This window comes from Chelonoidis abingdonii, chromosome 5 (genome assembly GCF_003597395.2).
Source record: "Chelonoidis abingdonii isolate Lonesome George chromosome 5, CheloAbing_2.0, whole genome shotgun sequence".
Taxonomy (NCBI): domain Eukaryota; kingdom Metazoa; phylum Chordata; order Testudines; family Testudinidae; genus Chelonoidis; species Chelonoidis abingdonii.
Genome location: NC_133773.1, coordinates 41203150 through 41227612, shown reverse-complemented (window position 1 = coordinate 41227612; position 24463 = coordinate 41203150). Strand labels below are relative to the sequence as shown.

The window sequence follows — 24463 nt, the reverse complement described above, 5'->3', positions numbered from 1 at the left end:
CTTTCATGAGTTTTCATCCTGTCCCTAGTAGTTTGTCTCTCATGCTGCAGGCAGCACTGAAAGTCTGGTTTACCATTTTACCAAAATTGACCAAATTCATGTGAATGAGCTTGATGCAGGAATCACTGGGTGAAGTTCTATGGCCTGTGTTATGTAGAATGTCAGACTAGATCAGGGGTTCTCAAACTTCCTTGCACTATGACCCCCTTCTGACAGGAGAAATTACTACACAACCCCAGGAAGGGGGACTGAAGTCTGAGCCCTCCAGAACCCTGCTGCCCCAGGTGAAAGGGGAGGGGGGCAAAGTCCAAGCCCAAGGACTTCATCCCCAGGCGGCGGGGCGGAGGGGAGCTGTAACCTGAGCCCTGCCCCTCAGGGCTAAAGCCGAAGCCCGAGCCCTCCACTCCCCAGGGCTGAAGTCTTTGGCCCAAGGTGGCAGGGCTCCGGCTCTGGCCCTGAGCCCCAGGAAGTCTAAACCCCAGCACTGGTGACCTCATTAAAACAGGGTCCCAACCCACAGTTTGAGAACCGCTGGACTAGATGATCATAATGCTGTTTTCAGACGTTAAAATCTATGAATCTATAAATAACAGCAAAAGTGTTTCACTCATTTCACTGACTTTAATGCTGACATTTGATTAAACTGTTCTAGTGTTTTTAAACCCATTTAAACGTATACAAAAAAAATTAATTGGTATAATTCCAGTGAATTGTGCCTAATGGGCCTGATTTTCCTCTCAGTGGTATAAATCGAGAATAATTCCTTTGAAGACAATAGGCCAGTTCCTCAGTTCTATTGGTGGCAATGGACCTATGCTGATTTACACCAGGATATGGCCCAGTGGAGTTATGCTGTTGTAAAACTATCACTAAGAAAAGACATCACCATCTTCTATTGTTTGAATGAGAATTAAACTTCATGAGTGAAATCCTAACTGATTTCATCCCATACTCATTAACTTCAGACATCACCCCCTGTGCTTTGTGTAGTAGTCAGTCACTTAATATGTCTAACAGACAGGGGGCCTAACCACAGGACCCTTACTCGTTACTTCTGTCCCACTGAATTCCAGAAGCTGATAGGAATAAAGGGCTATGTGATCATCACATGTGATTGCGAATGAGGAAGAAAAAAAAATCACAAATGTCCATGGATTTTACATTTTTCATCAAAATTTTGTTTCAGTGGAAATGTCTTGACCTTCCCTACTATTTATCCATCCTATTCTAACCTGAACATTGGAATCCAGTTCTCTTTCCAAAACTTGTTCTCTGCTTCACTTTTATTAGTCCATGTTGGCCTAATACAGTAACTCACTATTGCTTGGTCTACACCAGGAGATGAAAAGTAACTGAGAATGGCTATTAAACACAGCTCTTCTCTAGACCTTACTTAATCAGTTGCTGAATACACTGGGGCCAAACATCCTCTGGGTAACTGATAAAATCAATGGTTGCATCAGCAATAAAGATGGCCAAATTAGCCTGGTCTGCATAGGTGAAATAATTGAGTTCTTATTGGAATTGGAGTGAGAGGGAGCCTTTCTTAAAATCAGTTTTCCAACATAGCTCCACTTTCTAGCAAAAACAAGCCCTATGTTTCAAACATATTCTCGTCTAGTGCCTCCAACGGGCACATCGTAAGGAGCAGAAAACCTGTGTTTTTTGTTATGCATTGCCAGCCTGATTTGTTTTATTTCTCGCAGGCCCTGACACATGTCTCAGAAGCCTGCTACCCTTTACTGGATGGCTGTAGAAAGAATAGGCAGAAGTGGCAATCCTTAGCTGAACAGCAGGAGAAGAATCTGATTAATGGAGAAAGCAATCAGCCCAAGCGGAACTGAGATTGTGATTTAGCAAATACAAGTTTGAGTTTACTCAGAAGATACCATAATTTAGGGATACTATATTTTGCTATACACTGTAGAGATTCGGTGTATTCTTTGCCACTACTGTATTTAAAAATATATATATGTGTATTTCCCCTGCCATTAAAAGCATAGCATGACCATTTTTATGTGAATGATGTATAATGATTGTATATTTCTTAGATTTCATTTAGGTGAGGTAGAAAAATAGAACTGCAGAGTTAGTTTACTCTGCTCAGTTCTACACAGAGGTACAAGTACAGTTACTGGACTGCCTTTGAAAGCCTTTTACTTTACAGATGTACATAGTTGTTTAGTGTTTCGTGAGTGGCCAGTATCTTCAGGATTACCATATATGGCACTTTTCTTCCTCTTTTATTCTTTGTTATGTAACCATACGTAATAAACAATGTTGTTTATTCTCTTGCAAGAAGCCTGAAGGCAAAAAGGAGCTTGGGAATTAAAATTCACTCTAAAGGCCTAACCCAACAATTGTTATGCAGACAAAACTCTCGTTGAAATCAATGAGAGTTTCATTTATATGGGAATGCAGGATTGGGCCCCAATTGACAAAGCACAGGGACTTGTGTGCTATAGTGTACCAATGCCTTATGATTTTACAAGAATGTCTCAACAAAATAGTCATACGTTTTTGAGAAGTTTTAAAAAAATACTGTGAATTACTAAACAATCAGGGACCTAAGTGAGATTTGCAGTGGAAGTGCCAAGAAATTACACAGAGATGCGAAAGCTACTCAGTGAGGTGATACGATAGCACAACTCACAAGGCAGCTAACAGGCTGTCTGAAAGAACTTGTAAGACACGGGGCTGGGAGAAACAGAGAATGGATGTGAAGAGAAGTAACTGAGCTAACCAGGATCACTACTGAGCTGCTGATAATATGTTCATACTGCAGATGAGTTGTGTCAGTCTGTTGGTTATGATGACATTAAAGAGAAGGAAAAGCACAAGAGAATGTGATTATGAAAGTGTGTGATGAAAAAACTGGCTCATCAAGAATATGATCTGGAAAAGAGGATGTTTCAGGAGATTGTTAGTGAGTCTCATTCATTAGACTAGTAGCACTAAAAAAAATGACCATGACCACTTTGAAGGCTTGCTTGAGATTGCAGATGTTAACCTTGGAAACTAGAATGTTTTTATTTTAAAAAGTGATTTTTAGCACTTATTTTACTAGGTACAGTTTTTAACCAGATGAAGTCTTAAAGCAATAAGTAAAAGGAAGACTGAAAGCAAAAGCAAGTGAGAATACTGCAGGGACTTAAATTTTTTATTTGAGGCATAAAAAGCATTCAGAGACAGTGGATTTGCAGCAGACATCGAGGAAATCATTTTTTTAAACAGAGGAAATGCCTAATAAAAATTCTTTTTAATAGGCCACTTGGCATGAATTCAAGAAAGCCTATGGTCAAGACAAACTCCAAAACACTAAAATAAAGGGAGCGCAATTGCCATGTGTAGCCATGATCAGTAGATTAAAAATGAGACAGGGGATCATAAGACTTCTCAGTAATGCAGATACAACATTTGCTGTGTAGAAACCCACAAAGATGATGATTTTCATATCTATAACAGTATTTTGTACCAGCAGTAGTGATGAGCAAACCTCATATATTTCAGAGTGTGCATTCAGTTTGCCTGAACCATTTAAGCCCACACAATTTTAGTTGGAAACTGCAAGAAATCTTTTTTCCTCATGAGATTTTCAGTACCATCTGCTTACAGTTAATCTGGAAACGCTGTGAAAACAGCCTCTGTTTATCATCCCTCCTGCTTCTGGTCTTAGAAGGAATCAAAAGAGACAGAGGCACTCAAATATGAAAGAGGAAATGTTAAGTAAATATTTCAGAATCTTCCAAAATATTATTTGATTCTAGAAATAAGGAAATGTAGAGGAGGTTGTTCTTGTTATTTCTGCGGCATTTCAATCAACCCAGTTAGTAGCAACTGATTTAACTCTAGTTTAAGATCCCCTGTGAATGTCAGTACATTATTACTGGAGCCAAATTTGAAAACATTTGCCTATAAAAAAAATATTTGTTCTAAGCTGTCACTCAAGTTTCCATAAGTCTGATGTATAATAATGAACAATTCTTGCGGTATTATGATATGCAGTGCTCTATGTGTATTGATGCATATCTAATACGAGGGGTGTGTGCGTGTATGTATGTAATATTTTATATATAGGCACAAACACAGTCATCACTATTAAAAACTTGTCATTGCTCCTCAGATAAATAAGATTACCTCAGGATGTGCATATTCCTGTATTCTTCTTTTTATTGTAGGAATTTGCATACTGCAGTTACTGAAGTAAAATTATTTTCTCATCTAAGCCATTTATTTTATATATAATATATGTGTGGATAAAATATTTATAGGTTTATTCTTGCTAGTATGATCGCGAGCAAAACTTATTTGGGGATGACACAACAAATCTACTATAGTGATCAAACTGTTAGTGATACAACATTAATATTAAGAACCCAACTATTATGTATGTTATTTGCTATACTCTGTGTGTGTATAACAGTTTTTTCATGGCCTGATTTATATTTTTAAATAATGCAAAAGAATGCTGGAGCCATATCTTTGGTATAACAAACGTGTAAATAACACATAGCCATCATTTTTTACTTCCACTGACAAATATACACAGTTATATAGTATTTGCATATAATTAAGGTACACATATAGCCCCACAAAATCTCTCCCTGTAGAGGAAAGTATATGTTGAAACAAATGTAGACTTCTATTCTACCTAAGATTTTTATCAAAATATTGTCCTAACATACATGTATCTGTATTTATTTATTTAAAAAAAAAAACACATACAAACTCTTTAAAACTATTGGTTTAGGGCCTTATGTTGTATGTATTTTAGGCAAATTCAGAGAATGATCAGGGCATTATATTGCGTTTCAGTCTGCCTGATTGCAGTTTTTGTTTCAGGGCTCTAGCATGGTTGGTTTGTGTGCAGATAAGATATTTTTTGTCTTTGGTAACATAGGTGACTATATAGGTAAAATAATGGTTCTCTGCCTGAAATACATTGTACATGAAGATGGAAATTTTCAAAGCCAACTAATGTATTTAGCTGCACAGCTATCATTATTTTCATCAGGAGTTGTGTCTAAATGCCTTAGTGATCTGTGTGCCAAATTCTGCCCTGATTTACACCCTGTGCACCCAGTGGAGTCAATGGGAATTGTACAAGATGTAAACTGGGACAGAATTTAAGCCTCTGTTGGCCCAATCCTACTCCCATTGGAATTTTCAAGCATTTTGACATTGACATCTTTGGGAGCAGGATCGGGCCTTCTGTGTTCCTCATATTGCTTTGAATCAAGATACCAAAAAAGACCAGTGCTAATGTGAGGCCAGATTTTGCCCTCAGATGTGCATGCACGCTCCCATTGAAATCAATGGAAAATGTGTTCTCAGATCCCAGGGCAAAATTTAGTCCCTTAATACAGACCTTTGTTTCTTCTTTTCTTCCCCTTTAAAAAAAATACCGTATCACTTAACATTTACCTAAAGAGTGAGTGATCCCACTCTTCTCCTTAAAAAAAGAGGGAGGATCTTAAGCAGGAATAATAAAACCATCTATTCAGCAAGTTACCATCTCTGTAATACAGTATTAATTGTAGAACAAACAGGGTTCCTATTATTTCACGTCTAGTAAAAGAGCTAAGGAAAATCACGCAATATATTCTTAATAGCTACTTATATGTATTGTTGATTATAAATCAATAACATCTTGTCAACCAGTCAGTCTCTAATGTCTCCCAGCAGTCTGAAGTTAAGTGGGTCACCACATGCTGCTTTCAGATGGTGGGGATGCTGACAGGCTATTGATTGTGAGTTCTTTCTCTCTGTGAAACATTCAATAGTAGCAAGGCTGGCTCTCTCTTTACAACAACCAGTTTGATTTTTCAGAAGCCTACTTTTGCCTTGTGCACATGCAACCCAAGTGCATGCAAAAGTGAGTTTTTGAAAATCCAGCCCAATGTATTTCATTTGGGGGTGGCTCTGAGATGCCACATTCAGGTGTGGAATCTAATCCAGATCTAAGATTCTTTAGTTTCAGGGGCATTTGGTCCCAGTATTCTGGTTCAGCCCATTAGAGAAGCCTGAAGTCAGGTAGGTCAAATCTAGATCCTAAAGGTTTATGAGGTGCTGAACCAGTATGTTGGTTTGATCTCACAGCAATTGTGAACCAGAATCAAAGCACAGAGTGCTGACTCATGCAAATGATTCATAATAAATTATGAAGCTGTAAGGGAGTATCTCTTAAAGGCCTGATCCTGTGGGTAGAAATTTCATTAGCTTTAACTGGGAGTTTGGCCTGTGTGAGAGTTGTAGAATAGTCCCCTCCATGACTAATCACATGCAGTCTACATTCCATAAGCACTCTGCTATGTCTACAATATCGCTGGTCTGAAACAATCACTCTCATAAGAACTCTCCAGACCCCTGCATTGCTTTAAAAGATGGGTCTGAGCCTTTTTGTTCGGACTCATAGAAATGAGAGCCATCGTCTGAGTCAGGTCTGAATATTTGTGATATTTTACTAGATACAGCAAATTATGAGATCAGGCTATTTCTATGTTCAGCATTGCTAGCGGAATGAAAATTGTATGGAAAGGCTTATTTTCCACAGAGAGAGGTTGGTTTCCATGGAGAAATTCATATCTAAGCACCATTTGTAAATGTATATTAATAAAGTGTGCTAACCAGTAGCTGGCTTCTGCTAACTGCTGCACCATGAGCTCGTCCATTCCATGATATAGGGTCTCTGATCAAATGCCCACTTGAAGTCAATGGAATGATTCCCATTAACTTCAGTGGAAGCTGGATTGGGTCCCATAGAGAGCTGCGGAGCGGGCCAAATTTATCCTTATTCTTGCCTATACCTATAAAGACCCTGGACCAAATTCTTGCCCTAAGTGACACCTGCACAGTCTATAGTTCATTCAGCCAACCCCCATTGACTTCAATGGTACCACACAGGTGTAACTGAAGTTAGAATTTGAGCCTTCTGTGTATAAACATGATAGACACATGCACGTGTCTGTTAAAGAATGTAGTGTGAAAAGCACTGTACATAGTTTAAAAATAAATTTCTATTATAGTTTAATAAAAGGAATTGTAATGAACTGTCACTTTCCACTGAGTATGTCTATTTGTATTCTTCTACCTTTTCAAACATTTTAACAAATATATAGTTTCTGGGCACAGTATTTTTGTACTAGGCTAACAAGGTTACTATGTATATTACGTTCAGCTTTTAAGTAGTATTAAAGTCTTTCGAATGTTGATTTGTTCTTGCTTCTTCAATTTTCCCTACTACATAGTTATTCAGTACAACTCTCTTAAGTTAGTTAACAGAATTGTTTGTCCTAGTTACTGTATAGTTGATAAAAGAAAGAATATACAGCTAGGTAATTTTCTATGATCAAACTGCTATTCAACTACTTATTTCCTCATTCTCTTTGTATTGTTTTTCATGCTTTGTAAAATAAAAAAAGGAAGATGTCAACTATGTTTTGCTGTTTGGTCATTAATTTTATTATGGATAAATTTTCAAAGCAGTGTCATTGTCCTGATCCAAGAAATGGCCTCTAATTGTTTAGGTATTGTAATTAATGGTGTCTGTTTATAAACCTCTGTTGATATTGGAGAGCCTGCTTTGGAGCATTAGAGAATTTTTGCATTACTATCAGGAAATTCCTTAGGTATAAGGTTTGTCATAACTGAAAACTGGTGGCATAGTTTCCCGTTTCAAAAAAAATAAAAGAAAGAAAAAAGAAATTGGCTGTTTTTCCCACTAGAAAGCACTCCAATTACACATACCAGAACCCGACACAAGCTGTCTGATTTTTTTAGAAAAGTAGGCTTGGCAAACATAGCTGCTGTAAAAGGTGCTGTGTGAATAAAATTAGCCCCCGAAGGGCAAGTCATATAACAGAGTTTACAAGAGTTTAATCTGGTGAGTTTAAAAAAAAAAAGGGGGGTAAATACACTTTGATCTGACAGCATAATCTTAAAAGTTACATCTTGTGCAGACTGCTGACCCTGGCTGCTGATTCAGGCCTCTCAGCACTTCTTATTCTTTGCCTTGTTAGGTTCTGGGCAGCAACATTTCTGGCTCTAGGAGTTTTGCAGCTCTAGGCAAAATGGGTGAGTATGCATGCAAGCAGCAGTAACTTCCAAATAGAGTCACTGAGTACCAGATTTTCTGAGTCTGCACACACACACAACATGTGCAGACTCTTGCCCATTTGCTTCAGCTAACCACCACTTGCATATGCACTTAAAAACCGTGTAACTATATTCTAACAAGTGCACAGCCACTTAGGTACGTCTACACATCCACAGCTGGCTCACGTCAGCTGACTTGGGCTCATGGCTAAGGCTATAAGTATGTCACGGAACTCACGGAATCTGTGATTTCCATTGACCTCCGTTACATTTTCTGCTCTGGGGCGGGAGCTCCCAGCCACAGCCCTGCCCTTGCAGCTCCCAGCCTCCAACCTGGCGGGGAGACCCTGCGGCTGGCCAACCACGGCGGGAGGCTGGCGGAACTGCAGCTGCCCAGCTGTGACAGGCAGGCGGGGGGGACCCACAGCTGCAGCGGGCGGCCGACAGACCCCCCGCAGTTGCCCAGATGTGGCCAGCAACTGGTGGACTCCCCGCATCTGCCCAGCTGAAGCTGCAACCATGGTCAGCAGCTGGGTGACACTGCAGCTACCAGCTGCCCGGGGTGAGCGGACCCCACAGCAGCCCAGGGGCAGGGGGACCAGAGCTCCCACACACCGCATTGGTGGGGGACCCGGGAGCCCCAGCAGCAGTGGGTGCTGAACCCACCTACCCCTTTTGTCAAGACTATTTTTAGTGAAAGGGACGGGTCACGGGCTACCATGAATTGTTTACTACCCGTGACCCTGACTTTTACTAAAAATATCTATGACAAAAACTTAGCCATACTCATGGGGCTCAGGCTACGGGGCTATTTAATTGAAGTGTAGATGCTCAGGTGTTGGGACCCTATGAGGAGGGAGGGTCCCAGGGCACAAGGCTCTACAGCCCTGTAGCCTGAGCCCAATGAGCCTGAGTCAGCTGACACAGGCCAGCCACAGGTTTTGAATTGCAGTGTACCTTTGGGAACTTCCCAGTCATCACTATGTGACACACCGTGGCCATGTAGAACTTCCCTGCCACTTACCAAAGAAGCACCTTTAAATATTATTAGTATGACTCAGCAGTTCTGGTTCCATACAGTAGAGTTCAGTGCTTTACACACCTCAGTTTATTAAAATCTCTACATGCTTTAATAACCGTTATAACAGTTTAGTGCTACATATTAACCATTTTCTGACATAGTTTGAATCAGCCATTAAAGCCATTACCTCCCTCTAGTAATCCTTTAACAAGACAACTACCGGTAACATTAGGATCTCATATTCAAAAGACCTCAGTGTTGCCTTAACTCTGTTCCCATTGACTTCAGTAAGACCTTTACCATTTTTTTCAATAGGTGTAGAGTTAGACCAACACTGAGTTCTTTTGAAAATACCACCTTATAACATCTCAGTTTGCACATACAAATTAAGCAACTGTACCTATATGTGTGCACACAAACCTGAGGAAAATTTGGTCCTAAACATATTACAGCCCCTAACATTGCTGAGTATTATGGATGTTCATTGACTGATATGTAAGCATGATTGTCTTTCTTAGCACCTACTTTGCTTCCTGATATGTCACACTATAAATGCATGTAGTCCAGCAATTCTATAGGGGGAAACCAGGAAGAAGGGCAAGTGGGGGAAATCTCTCTTATTAGTAAAATCATCATTCATTTATTTCCAACATCAGAGTTGCTATAGGCTCTGTACAGTATTAAAAATCAAAAACTCAAAAGAATTTTCTGGAAACCAGACCCAACTATGTATATATTTTCTAGAGCTGGTTACAGTTTTTCATGTTGAAAGTTTTCCCACCAAAAAACATGATTTTGCTGAAGCCAAAGTTTTTCATTGGGAAAATATTAATTCTGAGGGAATTTCAGAAATTCTGAGGAAATTTCAATGTTCTGGTGAGATATGTCAAAACAAAAATTGTTGTTGAACTGACATTTCAAAAGGAAGTCAAAATGTAGATTCAGAATGACCATTTCTGTTTCAATCAAAGCTGTCAAAGCTTTTCATTTCAACATTTCTGATTCAAAACTTTTCAGAATTTTTTGTTGTTTCAGATTTTTTTAATATATCAAACTTCACTTCTGTTTCAGAATGGACTCTAATTTCAAAATTTTCTGCAGGATAAAAATTCCATGTTCCAAACAGCTCCAATATTTTTGCTTCTGAGTCAGTAATGATGTTATAAACAACTGAAGCTTTTGTAAGTTAAAGCCACCAGATGGCTCTGGTTATTTACACAGGGGATGGAAGAGAGAGTCTCCCTTCCCTAATTAACTACCAGCTAGTGGTTATAATATACACAACATGAGCCTAAGTGAAATACCTTGTATGTGTCAGTGTGTGCTATTGTCAGTGCTGCTGCTCCTACTGTTGAGCAGGTTGAGCTGTGGAGGCTGACCTCTGGGAGGCAGAAGAGAAGGAGCATATCATAATACACCTACAACCCATTCAAGAGCAATGCTGACAAGCTCCAGAGAGAATTACACACAAATTTACCTTTGGATATAAGGGGAGAAGAAGAAGAATCCCAAAGCTTCCCCAAAATAGAAATTGCACACAAAGGTTTGCCTTTTTAGTTAGCAGACCCCATTCACTTGAGCCCACGGTGATAGGGTGTCCACCCCACACAAGGCCCAAAAGGGTTACAGTGGCTTGGTGGGCCAATTGACTGCCCAGGCAATGCCTGGATGAAGAGCCAGGGAGCAGGGATTAATTACAGATAAGGCTCAGCTGGGCAGGAAAAGAAGTGGCCTGGATAAAGCCCAGGAGCTTGGAGCAGAAGGGGGCTGCTGGTAGGGGTGTCAGAACAGGGTGAGCCAGGGGACCAAGGCCCCATTACTTTGAAAAGTGGGAGGACTATGCCCTCCTACTTTTTACTGACCATAAGGGGCCTGATGGGGAAGGGGGGATTTTGAGGGTAAGAGGTGGCATGGGGGCTGGGCCTCAAGGGAAGGGACAGCCCAGGGGTGGGAGCTCAGAGAGAAGGGGCAGCATGGGAGGGGCACAGTTTGGATATCAGTGCCCCCTCACACACACACTTTTAGGGAGCTTCTGCCTTTCCTGGCTGCAGTTACGCTATGGAAGGAGGGAGCTGTGAGGCTGGCAAGTGGGGGTGGGAGAGCCAGGAGTTAAGGAAAGGACTCAGGGAAAGGCAGTCAGGTCTAAGAGGGAAGATTTTGGCGATTGACTAGTGGGTCCCTGAGCTGGAACGTGGACTAGAGGGTGGGCCTGGGTTCTATTGTCAGGCACTGGGGAAGTGGCACCAGCTGGGCAGTGAATGGGAAGACTGCTCAAACCCATTGTTAACAGGGGACCTCAAAATACTCTGGAATAGGAAAACGGTGACCTGGCCAGAGGGCTGAGTCAGACAGAGGAAGCAGGAGCTCCTGGTGTGAGAGAGGGGCTTCAGACCTAGAGAGAGATGGCATGCAACCGTGAGGAGGGGTGTTGACCTCATGAAGCTAATCCCCAGAACAGCCAAGAGAAGGCATCATCCTAGCAGTGAGTAGCGCACCCCTGTCACAGCATGGTGGAGAATGTGGGCATGCAATTACCCTCAATACAAGAGGAGGGTGAAAGACTGCAGGTGATTACAACTGATAAATGGGGAATGCAAGAGACTGTGATGTCTCTAAAGCGGTCATCCCTGATACATGGGAAAAATGAAAGGCCATAACATAAAAAAAAGGAATGAAATAATGGAGCTGCAATATGTGAAGGCCTTTTTTGCAAAGGGCACTTATACCAAGGTCAAAGTGGGCTGGTATGGGCCAGTATGGCATACTGGTAAAAAGTGGTCACCGGTTCCAGCTCTTACACAGCCCATGTTAACGTTGCTGCCCCTTCCCACCCCCCCAGGGCTGCCAATGGGGGTGGGAAGGGGCAGTTGCCCCAGAACCTGGCAATTTAAAAGGACCCAGGCTCCCAGCTGCCACTGCAGGAGCGCTGGGCCCTTTAAATCACTGCTGGAGACCCGGGCGGCACAGGCTGGGCAGCATGGAAGGGCTGGCTGGGGGAGGTTGACCCCCCCACAGCCTTGCCCCTTCTGCCTGAGGGCCCACAAGCCAAAACTCCATACCAGTAAGTCTTTTATCTTACTTTCACCCCTGTACTTATACCTTCCCAGGCTGAACCCCAGAGTCGCCACGCCTACAGAAGGGAACTGACAAACAGCAGGGAAGGATCCAAGTCCAGCAGAGGCAGGTGCTGAAGCACTGGCAGAAAAGAGGAGAGTCAAGCCCTGTAATACCACTATCAGCTGCTCTGATTAGCTTCTCTGAGTCATTTCTTTCTAGCTCACCTACAGTACTGGAGGGAATAAATTACATCGGGTTCAGTAGATGATTGCTAGAAAGATGTTCTCATTATCCCCATTCACCTGGGTTCTGCTTCTCAACAAAACAAATTTGAAACAAGTACTTTTGAAGTGGTTCTGGCGCAAAAGAACCCTATGGAAGCAAAAAATATTGTTTTTAGTAAACCAGATATAACTTATTAGCATTGATGCTGCCAATGGAAGTTGAAAAGTAAAAGCTTTCACATTTGCTATTTTGATACTATAAGTAGAGGGAAAACAATACTTTTTCCCTCTGAAGAGTACTTTTATAAGCCACGTGCAGGAATAAAAGCCATGTAGAAGATAATTTACAGAATCGTTATATAGAGTCACAGCCTGAAAACTATGGAAATTTTTCTCAATAACAAGGGGAAATATATCCTACATTATCAATCCAAAAGACCTGTACATTCATCAAACATATCCCTCTTATCAACAGAGAATTGTTCCTAGTTCTTGCAATGGTCCTTATGAAAGTGTACTGCTGGGGGTATGGGGGAGAAGGAAGGGTGGCAGGGTATTCTGTTTAGTCTGTTTTGGCTTTTTTTCAATGAACAGATTAGTCGAGTGTATTCCTAACAGGTATGAAAGAAGACAAGGCATTTTCTTTAAAAACCGACATGTTACACATGACTAACCTAACCACTATCTTGCTATCAGTAAAGTGTTCCCATGAAATCTTAATCCTTAGGAGCAGTATCAAGAGATTATTCTGGGTACTGGACGGATATTCCTCCTTTTATCTATAACTAGTAAAGTGCAACCTTGAATATTTTTTTTTAAACTGAACTCCAACAAACTTCCAAGTACAATGCCCTACAGATGCAATATTTGGCTAGGTTAAATTTTATAGGCATCTAAAAAGAAATACAAGATGTGACTGTTTATATATAGGTACAGTAGAGTGTAGAATATCTGCTGGGAATGAGCAAAGAGATACAATGTCCCAACAGGACAAGCTTAATTTACTTCACTGGGAGAATGTAAGTCTGCTGAATTTGGGAGTCTTTGCTCCTGGCTCAGCCAGGGGTCCCAGGGCTTCTAAGCTTTCGACATTTTGAATTTTTTTCAGAATTTCATTTAAACTCCTGGAAATGAAACATTTTTTATTTTATTTTTTTCAAAATTAATTTTTTGGTGGAATTTCCCTTTATAGAAAATTTCTACTTTTAGTTCCAAAATGGACCATTTTTTATTTTTATTTTTATTATTTTTTTAATGTCATAATCCCCACGGAAGGGAAATGCTAAGTTTTGACCAGTCAGTCTTCTCCTTCCCAAGTGCTGACTAAGGTAGTGACAATTTCTGGATGCTCTGGTGGGTCAAAGGGTTTTAAGCTCAGAACTTATCCTCACTGTGTTCACAGTGACCCAATTTCTGTGTCCACCTCTTAAATTTGCACGTTCTTACAGCACACATCTTAGGAATTTTAATTTTGATTCGTGAAATAAGACGGTGGGTGGACAAGAGCCTTCCACACAAAACATGGATATCAAGGTAATGCACTATCATAGATTCATAGAGTATCAGGGTTGGAAGGGACCTCAGGACGTCATCTAGTCCAAACCCTTGCTCAGAGCAGGACCAATCCCCAACTAAATCATCCCAGCCAGGGCTTTGTCAAGCCTGACCTTAAAAACCTCTAAGAGAGGAGATTCCACACCACCTCTCTAGGTAACCCATTCCAGTGCTTCACCACCCTCCCAGTGAAAAAGTTTTTCCTAAGATCCAACCTAAACCTCTCCCACTGCAACTTGAGACCATTACTCCTTGTTCTGTCATCAGGTACCACTGAGAACAGTCTAGATCCATACTTTTTGGAACTCCCTTTCAGGTAGCTGAAAGCAGCTATGAAATCCCTCCGATTCTTCTCTTCTGCAGACTAAACAATCCCAGTTCCCTCAGCCTCTCCTCATAAGTCATATGCTCCAGCCCGCTAATAATTTTTGTTGCCCTCTGCTGGACTCTTTCCAATTTTTCCACATCCTTCTTGTAGCGTGGGGTCCAAAATTGGACACAGTACTCCAGATGAGGCCTCAACAGTGTCAAATAGAGGGGAATTATCACATCCTCGATCGGCTGGCAATGCCCCTACTTATACAGCCCAAAATGCCATTAGCCTTCTTCGCAACAAGGGCACACTGTTGACTCATATCCAGCTTCTCGTCCACTGTAATCCCTAGGTCCTTTTCTGCAGAACTGCTGCCTAGCCATTTGGTCCCTAGTCTGTAGCAGTGCATGGGATTTTTCTGTCTTAAGTGCAGGACTCCGCACTTGTCCTTGTTGAACCTCATCAGATTTCTTTTGGCTCAATCCTCTAATTTGTCCTCTAATTTGACTATCTGGGTAAGAATAGCCAAACTTCCCTTAGAAACAGAGATGCAGTATACATTCCTAGACATAAATTAAAAGTGGGATTTTAAATGACTTAAGTGTCCAACTCCCCTTGAACATCTACCTAAAAGAGAATAACATTCAGAAGAACCAGTTAGTTTAATAGCAGAAGGAACCTTGTGTTTAACCCCCAAGCAAGTCCACAGCCATGAGTTTATCCAAGTAGCTTTAATAGTCACAGGTTCTTAGACCTACTTGCTAGAAAAGTGGCATTGCAGACCTTGGTCTGACACTCCTAACTTTCTCCGAGGTTCTTAACTTGGGTTCTGCAATGGTGGAAAATTATAGGACTGACAAGGCAAGAAGGAGAGAGATGCCCATCAGTGGGTTATAGCAGACTGTCAGCTCTTGTAAACACATGCATGCCCCCCAATCTTTGGAATGTCATTTAATTTCTATAGTACAGCTTTATGTGATATGTTCTTGATTATCAGTGATGGCGTGATTAGATGGTTGTGCTAGTTAATAATTTATTTCCACCCACCTCAATTAGAGGTCAGTTCCTGGCAATACAGATCAAACTTCAAACGTTAAAATGTTGTGTAGTCTATTCTCTGCACTTTAAAACTAATACAGATTGGCGAGGAGGCCTCATCTGGAAGCCACGAATTCAATCAGGTAGGACTCCATGCTACACAATGTCATGTAATGAGCAATGCTAAGGGACAGATTTTTCAACAGTATCCTCAAAAACTGAAGACATGGTTTTCACATGCAAAAACTGTGGTGTCAAAAATTGCACAGGCAACCTCTTAGATGAGAAAAAAGGCATGCGAAACAAAAGCAGGCACAACACCTCAGCCATGGGGAAAAAATGACTACAGGCATAATTAGAAAGGCCAGGTCAAGGCCTCTTTTGGGAGAAAACAAACAAATGAAAAACAGCTTTTATTACAAGAGCTATAGTAGAAAAGATTTTAAGATGAATAAAGCTGGTATAATTTTTACCTGTGAGAAAATCAAGATCAGATTTTACTGTATGAATATTCTTGAACTGCACAGGTAAATTGTGAGGGTGGAAAAGTACAGAATGTTCTATCATTAAAACACCACTAGTCCTCGGAGCAACAGTGAATGTCTATGTGGAGACGTCGGGGGGGGTGGGGGGGGGACAGAAGGGTCCCATGCTCCTCCCCAAATGCCGGGGGGCAAGGAACCAGCAACCACCAGAGCCAGAAGGGAAGAGCCAGGGCCAGAGCCTTTCCTCTTTCAGCCACGCTGCCTGGTGCGGCGCAGTGGCTGCACTCTCCCAGGCAGCCTCCAGCCACGTTCCCTGGGAGGGGACGCTGCCTGGTGCAGCGCAGCAGGACAGAGCCTTGCCAGGTAACGTGGAATGGGGAGAGGATGGGATGGAGAGACTGTGGGGGCCCCAGGCTCAGGGTGGGTCGGAGTCATGTGAGGAGGGCACGTGCCTCCCCTTTAGCTGGTGCCCCCTCCCTTTGTGTCCTTCCCACGTGTCACTAAACATCACAAATACAGGTCCTATGGCAAATCTTCTCATTTATCTGCCAGATCTTCAGAGGCAGATTAAAGCAGCATCCTTGGGATTCAGATCCCCAGGAAGAGAGGTCAGCATAGAGAAATGAGGTAGAGCCAAAGCAACAAGTTGTAATGGAGAGTACAGAATACAGATAACTGCCCACATGGCAAGGTGGACTTGAGCTGGCTAGTCAGCCTGACCTGGGAGAAAGACCAAAGACCCATGTATGAAAGAAAGACAACAGCCAAGCTGTGGGATCAGTGTGTGGAGGAAGATTTATCCAAGAGTGGAAGCTACTGGGTGGAAGAGATTATCTGGGTATCACAGAAGTTTTGGTTAATCCAGGACTCCTTTTAATTAGCATCTGCAAGCCCCCTAAACATAGAAGTAATTTTCTTTAAATGTTTGGAGTAATTGTGGGAATAAGCTGGATGGAGAAACCCTTCCTGGCCCACCACTATTCAGAGTCCTTTTGTCAGTAGGAATAGTTTAATGTGGTACTTTACAGAGTGAGCGGTGATTAATAATAATGAGGCAGTAATAATGTATTTAAGCAAAAACTGAACAATGGTATGATCTTTATCACGCTCAGCTTAGTATGTCCTGAAATAGATTTTTTCCAGTGGCTACTTGGGAAAGAGGAGAAGTTTTGAAAGGGGACTGAGGCAAATTCGGTAGAGTAGCCCTCGAGCAATCCAGTCAAGTGCTCAGTGATCTGAGTTGAGCAGGCTTTTGCCAAAGTGAAATCCCGTTAGATGTAGCTCAAGTTACAACCTCGTGTGATATCAATATTTAGGTCCTCCAAAGTTACCAGCAAGTCCTTATAGAAAGAAAAGGAAAAGAAGAACCTGACAGATACCTCTGATGTGAAAAAAATAAGTATTAAAACCTTTTAAAAGCATAGGAGGCCATCTTTATCCAGCACAAAGGAGCACTAAAAGGCAAAATAAACATTTTGTTTTGTTTTAGCTTCACAGTTCACTTCCCTGAGAGACTGGGACACTTTGAAATCAGCGAGCAGCTTTTCACAAACAAAGCAGGGTAAAACCAAGAAGTAAATTGCCTCTCCCAGAATGCTCTGAAGAAATGCTAATAGAATGCCTATTTGCTAGACTTCATATGCTTCCAAATAATGTAAACTAAAGGTCTCTTTCCACTGTTTCCATAGAACATTTTCAATTTTCCTTGTTGCTGACAATAGAGGAGCATAGGCAGCTAATATTCTACAGCTGTAAGGTGTTATGAGTGCTAGGTATTATGCTAGACTTGAATTTAAGGTTGCAGAAGAAGCATTGCACAGGCTTTCTATTTTATTGGACTGAATTGAAAAAATACATTATTCAGAAGTTGCATAGGGCCAGTGGCAATACGCTCACCTATAAAAACCATGAAGAAAATAAAGTTAATAATTTATTAACTGTCAATAAACTGCTGTGAACTATAATCGGACACGAAGCATCTATAAACTTAACCTATAGCATCTGGTATATATGGAGACTGATAATTTTGGAGGTCAAAGGAAAATTCCAGTATAATAAAAAAGATGATTAGTATATATGCTTACAAAAGAAGAGTAATTGATCACTGAGGGCTTGATTATGTCTTGTAGACCCAGCACATAGTAAGTTTCTAACCCCAGTGCTCCAGGCAGCACAACAGAGCCAACATGAGGGAAAGTGATCCCCATCTGCTAAGATCCAGTAGATTACTTCCCTCCTCACCCCCACCCACCCGCAAGCAAACAGGATAGGCAGGGACGGAATTGTCACCCTCCAAGTCACACTTCCTTTCCACGGTTGCACACTGCACCTTACTCAGGGCGAGACAGTAGCCTTAATTTTGCCCTTAATGCAAAAGGGATGCAGTGCTCAGTGCTGGAAATGATGTTTAATGTCTGATATTTTAACCATCAAAACGATCTTTTACTTTTCTACCAAATAAAATTACCTGCTTTTTTTGTGTGTGCAAAGTTTGCCTTTTGCAAATTTGTTTTGGAATTTTTCCATAAGCGCTACATAACGTTAACCTGCATTTAGACACTACTATAGAGACTTAAAAGTTGTTGTTAAGGTCCCCCCCAGCCCTCATATATAGGATTGTGCAATTTTGCTCCATACTTTGTATTTCTTTTACTCAGAGTGTTTCACATTTTATTTTTTAGGGTAGAAGAAAGGACATGTTAGTTGTGCTACTTTATTTTGCTTTTCTTGTATGTTAGCTGAATAAATACCACTGAAACTGGCTGGAGTGAAAAGTCATTCTACTTTATCTGATATAACAGTCCAAAGAATTATCTTAATTGATTATGAAGTTACACTTTTAATTAAAACTTACCTTCTGTCTTGCAATCTGCGAAGGTAGAGGAGCTCGAACTATTGCAATGACATCTGGCACTGTTATAATTCTATGTGTAGGGAGCAATCACTCAGTTATACACTGTATCAGCCAAAGTCCAATCTAGCAAGTCCTGGAGCTAACACTCAGTCAGCTAGCACTATGTACGTGAGCAGTAGAGTAACTTCAGTGAATTGCCACTTTTCACCACCATTGTAATGTCACATGTAACGTGAACACAGTAACTGTTATATCTTTTAAGGCAGAGTATTCAAGCATTTCACAGTTTGACAAGGTGGGGAGAAAAGACAGGTCACTTGAATATCCAGTAACTTGACCCTGAAGAGGTCATATGATGAGCTGAGCTTTAGCCAGCCACATCATCCTGTGAAGATAAGACAGATCATAAATTCCCTTTTTAAAGCTGAGCTGCATCTCAAGTTGACTAGAAGCTGCCTCAAGGAAACTCCTGCTTCAGTCAGAAAAATGGCACTTGATGGCAACTGGAAGGTAGACAGAAGTGACAATTATGAAAAGTTCATGGAGCAGATGGGTAAGCTTTAATTTTCCAGTGCCTCATTTTTGTCTAACAGCAATCACTGAATGCTAATGCTGCCCTTGGTCCTCCTCCTGTTAGATCATTCTCTCTTAATATTCAGGTTTTAGACTAATTTCTAGAGAACCTATTTATTTTCTATAGACTGCATTTGGTTCCATCCCCATTAAATTCTATAGCATTTTTCCATAAAGTTCAGAAAGAGAGCAAGGTAGATTACTGCAGAAATATTTATTGAAATGTAAAGTTCTTCAGGCAACATGCCGACTGGTAAAGAGTTTTAATTAGGTGCATAAAACTGGGCACTCCATCTTAGAAGCTGCTTTTGTGAATGTCCCCTATTATACCTGATGGGCTTCAATGTCTAGAAGGGTGAGGGGAAATTTTCATGTGCAGTTTTAGAAATAGGGAAGACAATATACAGCTAAGCAATCATTTATGTCTCATGATATTTAATTAATTTCTGATTAGTTTAATTGCTCGGGGCGGGGGAGAGAGAGAGTGGGAATTTCCTGCTTTTTTGGCCACAGGACTAAATCATCAATGGGAAAAATCACATTGAAATGAGTTGGGTTCAGTCAAAGTGCACCCACAAACACAAGGCTTCATACTGAAAGATTAGGAACCTGGAGCTAAAACAGAAAAAGAAAAATAGAGATTAAGTTCTGCACACAAGACCAGTCCAACAAAGGAGCTGATTCACACTGCCTTGCACCCTGTGTAGTCATTTAAAACTGTGCAAAGTGGATTGGAAATGCAATCATTCTCTTTGGCAGTGTCTTGCACCAATTTTGCACAGGTGAAAATGGCTACATAAAGTGAAAGATGATGGTGAAGAACCTGGACCAGAGAGCTCCAGTAAGGCCCATAATTTATTAAATTCACTTGCCCAAAAAAGGTCATTGGATAATATACAAATCTGATGCTGCAATATAAGTTGCTTGATGTCCAATTGTTTTTCTAGGTATTAATGTAATGAAGAGAAAGCTAGGAGCCCATGACAACCTGAAAATCACTATTCAGCAGGAAGGAAACAAATTCACTGTCAAGGAATCAAGTACTTTCCGCAGCATTGAAATAATATTCATGCTGGGAGTCAATTTTGAATACAGCCTGGCTGATGGAACTGAGCTCAGTGTAAGAACTCCACTTTTATATGAGAAGCCTGTATTTAATAAAGTTATCACTGGGATGTTTTATTCATCTTTCTGATTTTATTTTAAATTTGACTCCATCTAGGGAACATGAACCCATGTAGCAGAGAGCAGAATCTGTCTCTTCAGGCATAAGGGCAGAGCAATGAAACATTTATTCACTTGCTCTATGTAAAAATCAAATCCCTCACAATAAACAAGGATATCAATGTGGTGTGAGCTAACAGGAGTATATTACATGTGCTCTTTAGCAGCTGCACTGGTTTCATGTTTGCTTGAGCAATGTCCACGTGTTGACATTACTGTAGGAAATTCAATGTGGCATGGGACTGGCTACCTGAGAGACAATCTCCTGCCACATGAACCACGATGGCAGCTGAAATCAGAGGGCTTGACTAAAAAGGCTCTAGGTGAAATGCTGGTACCACTGAAGTCAAGGAGAGTTTTGTCATTGACTCTAATTGAGCCAGGATTTCATCCCCTAACTTTAAACACGCTAGGGTTGTAGGCAGAGCCTTCTTACAAGGTCCCTAATTCTGCAATTCATTGCCTGAGCTGGTCTGGTGAAGCTAGGGTCTTTTGGCTCTTTGAGTGCAATGAAACACCCACTGTCTCTCTCAGACATTTGTCTGAGAAGTAGGAAGGGTCAGAGTCCATAGCAGGGTGTGATAGAGAATGAAATGGAACTGGTTATTTGTGAGGGACCATTCTTTCTATGTCAGAGAAAGAGGCAGGTTAATGTATTCATTTAATTATGTGTATGGTCCCTGAGCTCTGTGGGAAGGAGAATTGTATTCACCCAATAAATATTATATTATTTTTTATTATTATTTGTATTACTGTAGCAGCTAGAAGCCTTAGTCCTGGACCAGGGCCCCATTGTGCTAGAGGCTATACAAACACAGAACAAAAAGATGTCCCCTGCCCCAAGAGGTTTACATTCTAACTATAATACAAGAGACAACAGATGGATACAGAGAGATTGGGGGGAAGGAAACAATGAGACAATATTGGTCTGCATGATAGGCAGTGGTTTCAGCAGACCAGCAGCCTGACTGTTGTTAAGCTTTATCTACACCATCATGGCAAAACAATTTTGAGCAGGGATAATGGAGCAGCTTTTGTGGTGGCTTATGTAGCGCAAGTCCCAAGCATGTGGGACAGCCTGGGAGAAAGAAGGCAAGTGTTTGTCTGGAAATTTAACAAGTGGGCAGGGGAGGCTGGCATCACGGGCTGATCAGAGGTGAGCACAGACAGCTCAGTAGTGAATAAGAGATGATATATAGGGTGGATATTGACTGTGAAGGGCCTTGAAAGTGAAGATAAGCAGCGATATTTGATATAAAAGAGAAGGAGGAGTCAGTGGAGGGATGCAAAGAGAGGGGTGACATGGTCAAAGTGACAGACTAAAAGAATGCTTATATATATGTGTGTATGTATGTGTTTATAAATTTTGTATATCTAATCAAAACTAGAAGTGCTTTGGTTGTTGTGGAGGAGGTAAAACTCCTTTACTGCACCTGCCATTTTGCAAAAACCTAAGAATGCATATACAAGATCAACATTGTCATGAATTCCTTGGATTTTTTTATTTTTACACTGTAGGGTACTTGGAACTTGGAAGGAAATAAGCTTGTGGGAAAATTCAACCGGAAAGATAATGGGAAAGAGCTCCAGGCATTCAGAGAAATCGTAGGAGATGAATTAATTCAGGTGAGTTAAGTCATTTTTTTCCTTTATGCACAGCATCAAAAGATAAAGAACTGAGCTGCATGAAACTGGGAAGTATCAATTTATTTTTTAAATCCAATTTTTATTCAAAATTTGAAATTTTGAAATTCAAAAAACCATTGAATTTCAAATATTGAACTTTTTTGACTTACTCTTTCTATTTTCCTACCCACTTGCATTCATTTAAATTATCTGAGTGCAGCCTGAGCTAACTCCAAAGGAGCCCACTGCTGAGTCCATGCTCATTCTGACCAAAGGTCCTGAATCTGTTAGTTTCTAATAAGGCCATTGTCACATTAGAATCTGTGTTCCTCACAACTGGTAATGAATATGTCTTCACATGCCCCTGTGAGATAGAAAAGGCATATTATCCCCATATTTTAGAGATGGGGAGTTGAGGCACTGTTATGTTAAATGACATCCCAAATCACACAAGATCCCTATGGCAGAGCTTCACACTGAAATCTGATATCTTGAGATCCACTCCTGGGTCATAACCACAAAAGTTCTATCTTCCCTTAATGAGCCAGCCTTAATCTTCAAGCCTGGATTAAGGGCTTGTACACACTTGAAATGCTACAGTGGCACAGCTGCAGTTCTGAAGCTGTGCCACTGTACCTACCCCAGCAGGATGGGCAGGGGCGGTGAGTTATATGGGTCTCTGGTGCCCATGCTCCAGCAAATTCAGGGCCCAGGGGACCAGCTCCACCAATGTTTGGGGCGGGTATCTTCCCTGGGCCCGCTTGCCACTCTGGGCCTTCCCCCGGAGTGTCCCTGCCTGCACCCTGGGCAGCTGCCCTGCCGTTCTGCGCTGTGTTCCCTCGCTGGACATGCCGGCTACAAAAGGGAGCGGCACAGGCAGCAGGCTGAGGTGGCAGCACAGCCACCGCCTGCAGAGGGAGGAGGCACACACACGATGGAAGCCCTCCCCCTCCCCCCAGCACCCCTCACAGGGGAGGCAAGGGGGCTTCCTGGACCTGAGAGGGGCTTGGCCCCTAGCAGTATGTGCAGTGACAGTGCCGGGTGAGTGTGCTGCCGTGGGGGAGAGGCCTGGGGGGACTGTGAAGTCTTCCGCTCTGGCCCCAGCCCTGGGACAGCCTGCCTGCACCCCAAACTCCTCATTCCAGGCCCTGCCCCATCCCAGACTCCTCACCCCCCCCACCCGCACTCCAACCCTCTTCCCCAGCCCTGAGCCCCCTCATGCACCATGAACTCCTTATCCCCAGCCTACCATGCAGCCCTCACCCCGGCACCCCAACCCTCTGCCCTAACCCTGAGCCCCTCCCACACCCCAAACCCCAGAGCCCTCACTCCCAGCCAGAGCCCTCATCCCCCCACATTGTGCAATATAGGGAAATTGTTAAACCTTTACTGTTTCTAGTCCATTTAAACATTATTTTAAAATATATATATCAGCTTACAAGGCAGGTGGGGGGGGGAGGACTTGGACCAGTTCAGGCACCACCAAAAATTATACAAACGTGAGGAGGGTTTCTCCCATCAGAGCAGGTAATCTACCTCTCTGAGGGTTTGTCTACATTACCCGCTGGATCGATGGGCAGCAATCAATCCAGCAAGGGTCAATTTATAGTGTCTAGTCTAGACGCAATAAATTGACTGCCGAGCGCTCTCCCATCGACTCTGGTACTCCACCAGAGCGAGAGGCACAGGCAGAGTCGAGAGGGGAGCATCAGTTGTTGACTTACCACAGTGAAGACACTGCAGTAAGTAGGTCTAAGTACGTCAACTTCAGCTACGTTATTCACATAGTTGAAGTTGCGTAACTTAGATCGATTCCCTAGTGTAGACCATGCCTCAGAGGCAGTAGCTAGGTTGATGGAAGAATTCTTCTGTCGATCTAGCACTGTCTATGCTGAGAGTTAAATTAGTTTACCTGTGTTGCTCAGGGCTGTGGATCTTTCACATCCCCAAGCAACATAGCTGGGGTAAGTTAACTTTTTAGTGTAGACCAAGCCTAAGTAAGGGAGTGCAGGTCTAGGTCCACAGTCCTGACTATAGTCTTCTCTTTGATTTTGATTGAACTACTCATATGAGTAGGGGTTACTTATTAGTGGTAGCTGGACTGAGCCCTTAGGTTGTAAACCTGTGATGGATAATAAAGACTCTCTTGATGGGAACTGTAAAATAAATCTCAATGGAAATAGTCAGTGATGAAAGCCTTTTCTTTTTCATTAATCTCTTTCAGACTTACATATACGAAGGAGTTGAAGCCAAGAGAAGCTTTAAAAGGGTTTAAACCTCAAGTCCAGAAAGAAATCTGATGGTAGAAGAATCATGTTGTATATGGCAACTGTTTCCTTTTCCCAACAAGCACCAAGTTACTGATTGATCAGTCTTGATTTAAACACAGGCCAACATTTT

General features: G+C 41.8%; 2 protein-coding genes and 1 long non-coding RNA gene across 8 annotated transcripts in view; 2 read left to right on the top strand and 1 right to left on the bottom strand.

Annotated features, from left to right (window-relative positions):
• The window catches only part of PDE5A (phosphodiesterase 5A), a 97527-nt gene extending 90095 nt beyond the window's left edge, over window positions 1-7432 (top strand). For 4 of the 5 annotated variants that reach the window (XM_032762550.2, XM_032762552.2, XM_032762553.2 and 1 more), the window contains exon 21: window positions 1707-6051. In XM_032762550.2, coding sequence (XP_032618441.1) covers window positions 1707-1844 — 138 coding nt within the window. In that variant the 3' untranslated portion in view covers window positions 1845-6051. Of the gene's footprint in view, window positions 1-1706 lie in introns of all 5 variants that reach the window. The other variant, XM_032762551.2, reaches the window with a different exon arrangement.
• Window positions 1-24463, bottom strand: part of LOC142046880 (uncharacterized) — a 36771-nt gene that overhangs the window by 2627 nt on the left and 9681 nt on the right. The window lies entirely within an intron of this gene.
• On the top strand, window positions 19127-24338 carry FABP2 (fatty acid binding protein 2). Its single transcript, XM_032762525.1, has 4 exons — window positions 19127-19193; window positions 20161-20333; window positions 21956-22063; window positions 24288-24338. The coding sequence occupies exons 1-4, from the start codon at window positions 19127-19129 to the stop codon at window positions 24336-24338; spliced, it is 399 nt and encodes a 132-aa protein (XP_032618416.1).

Bases quoted from the DNA above. Each gene is read 5' to 3' on its own strand.
- FABP2 (XM_032762525.1), top strand. From the start codon at position 19,127: ATGGCACTTGATGGCAACTGGAAGGTAGACAGAAGTGACAATTATGAA. The intron at 20,334-21,955 runs GTAAGAACTCCA...TTTACACTGTAG, and splicing joins CTGATGGAACTGAGCTCAGT to GGTACTTGGAACTTGGAAGG. The intron at 22,064-24,287 runs GTGAGTTAAGTC...AATCTCTTTCAG, and splicing joins TAGGAGATGAATTAATTCAG to ACTTACATATACGAAGGAGT.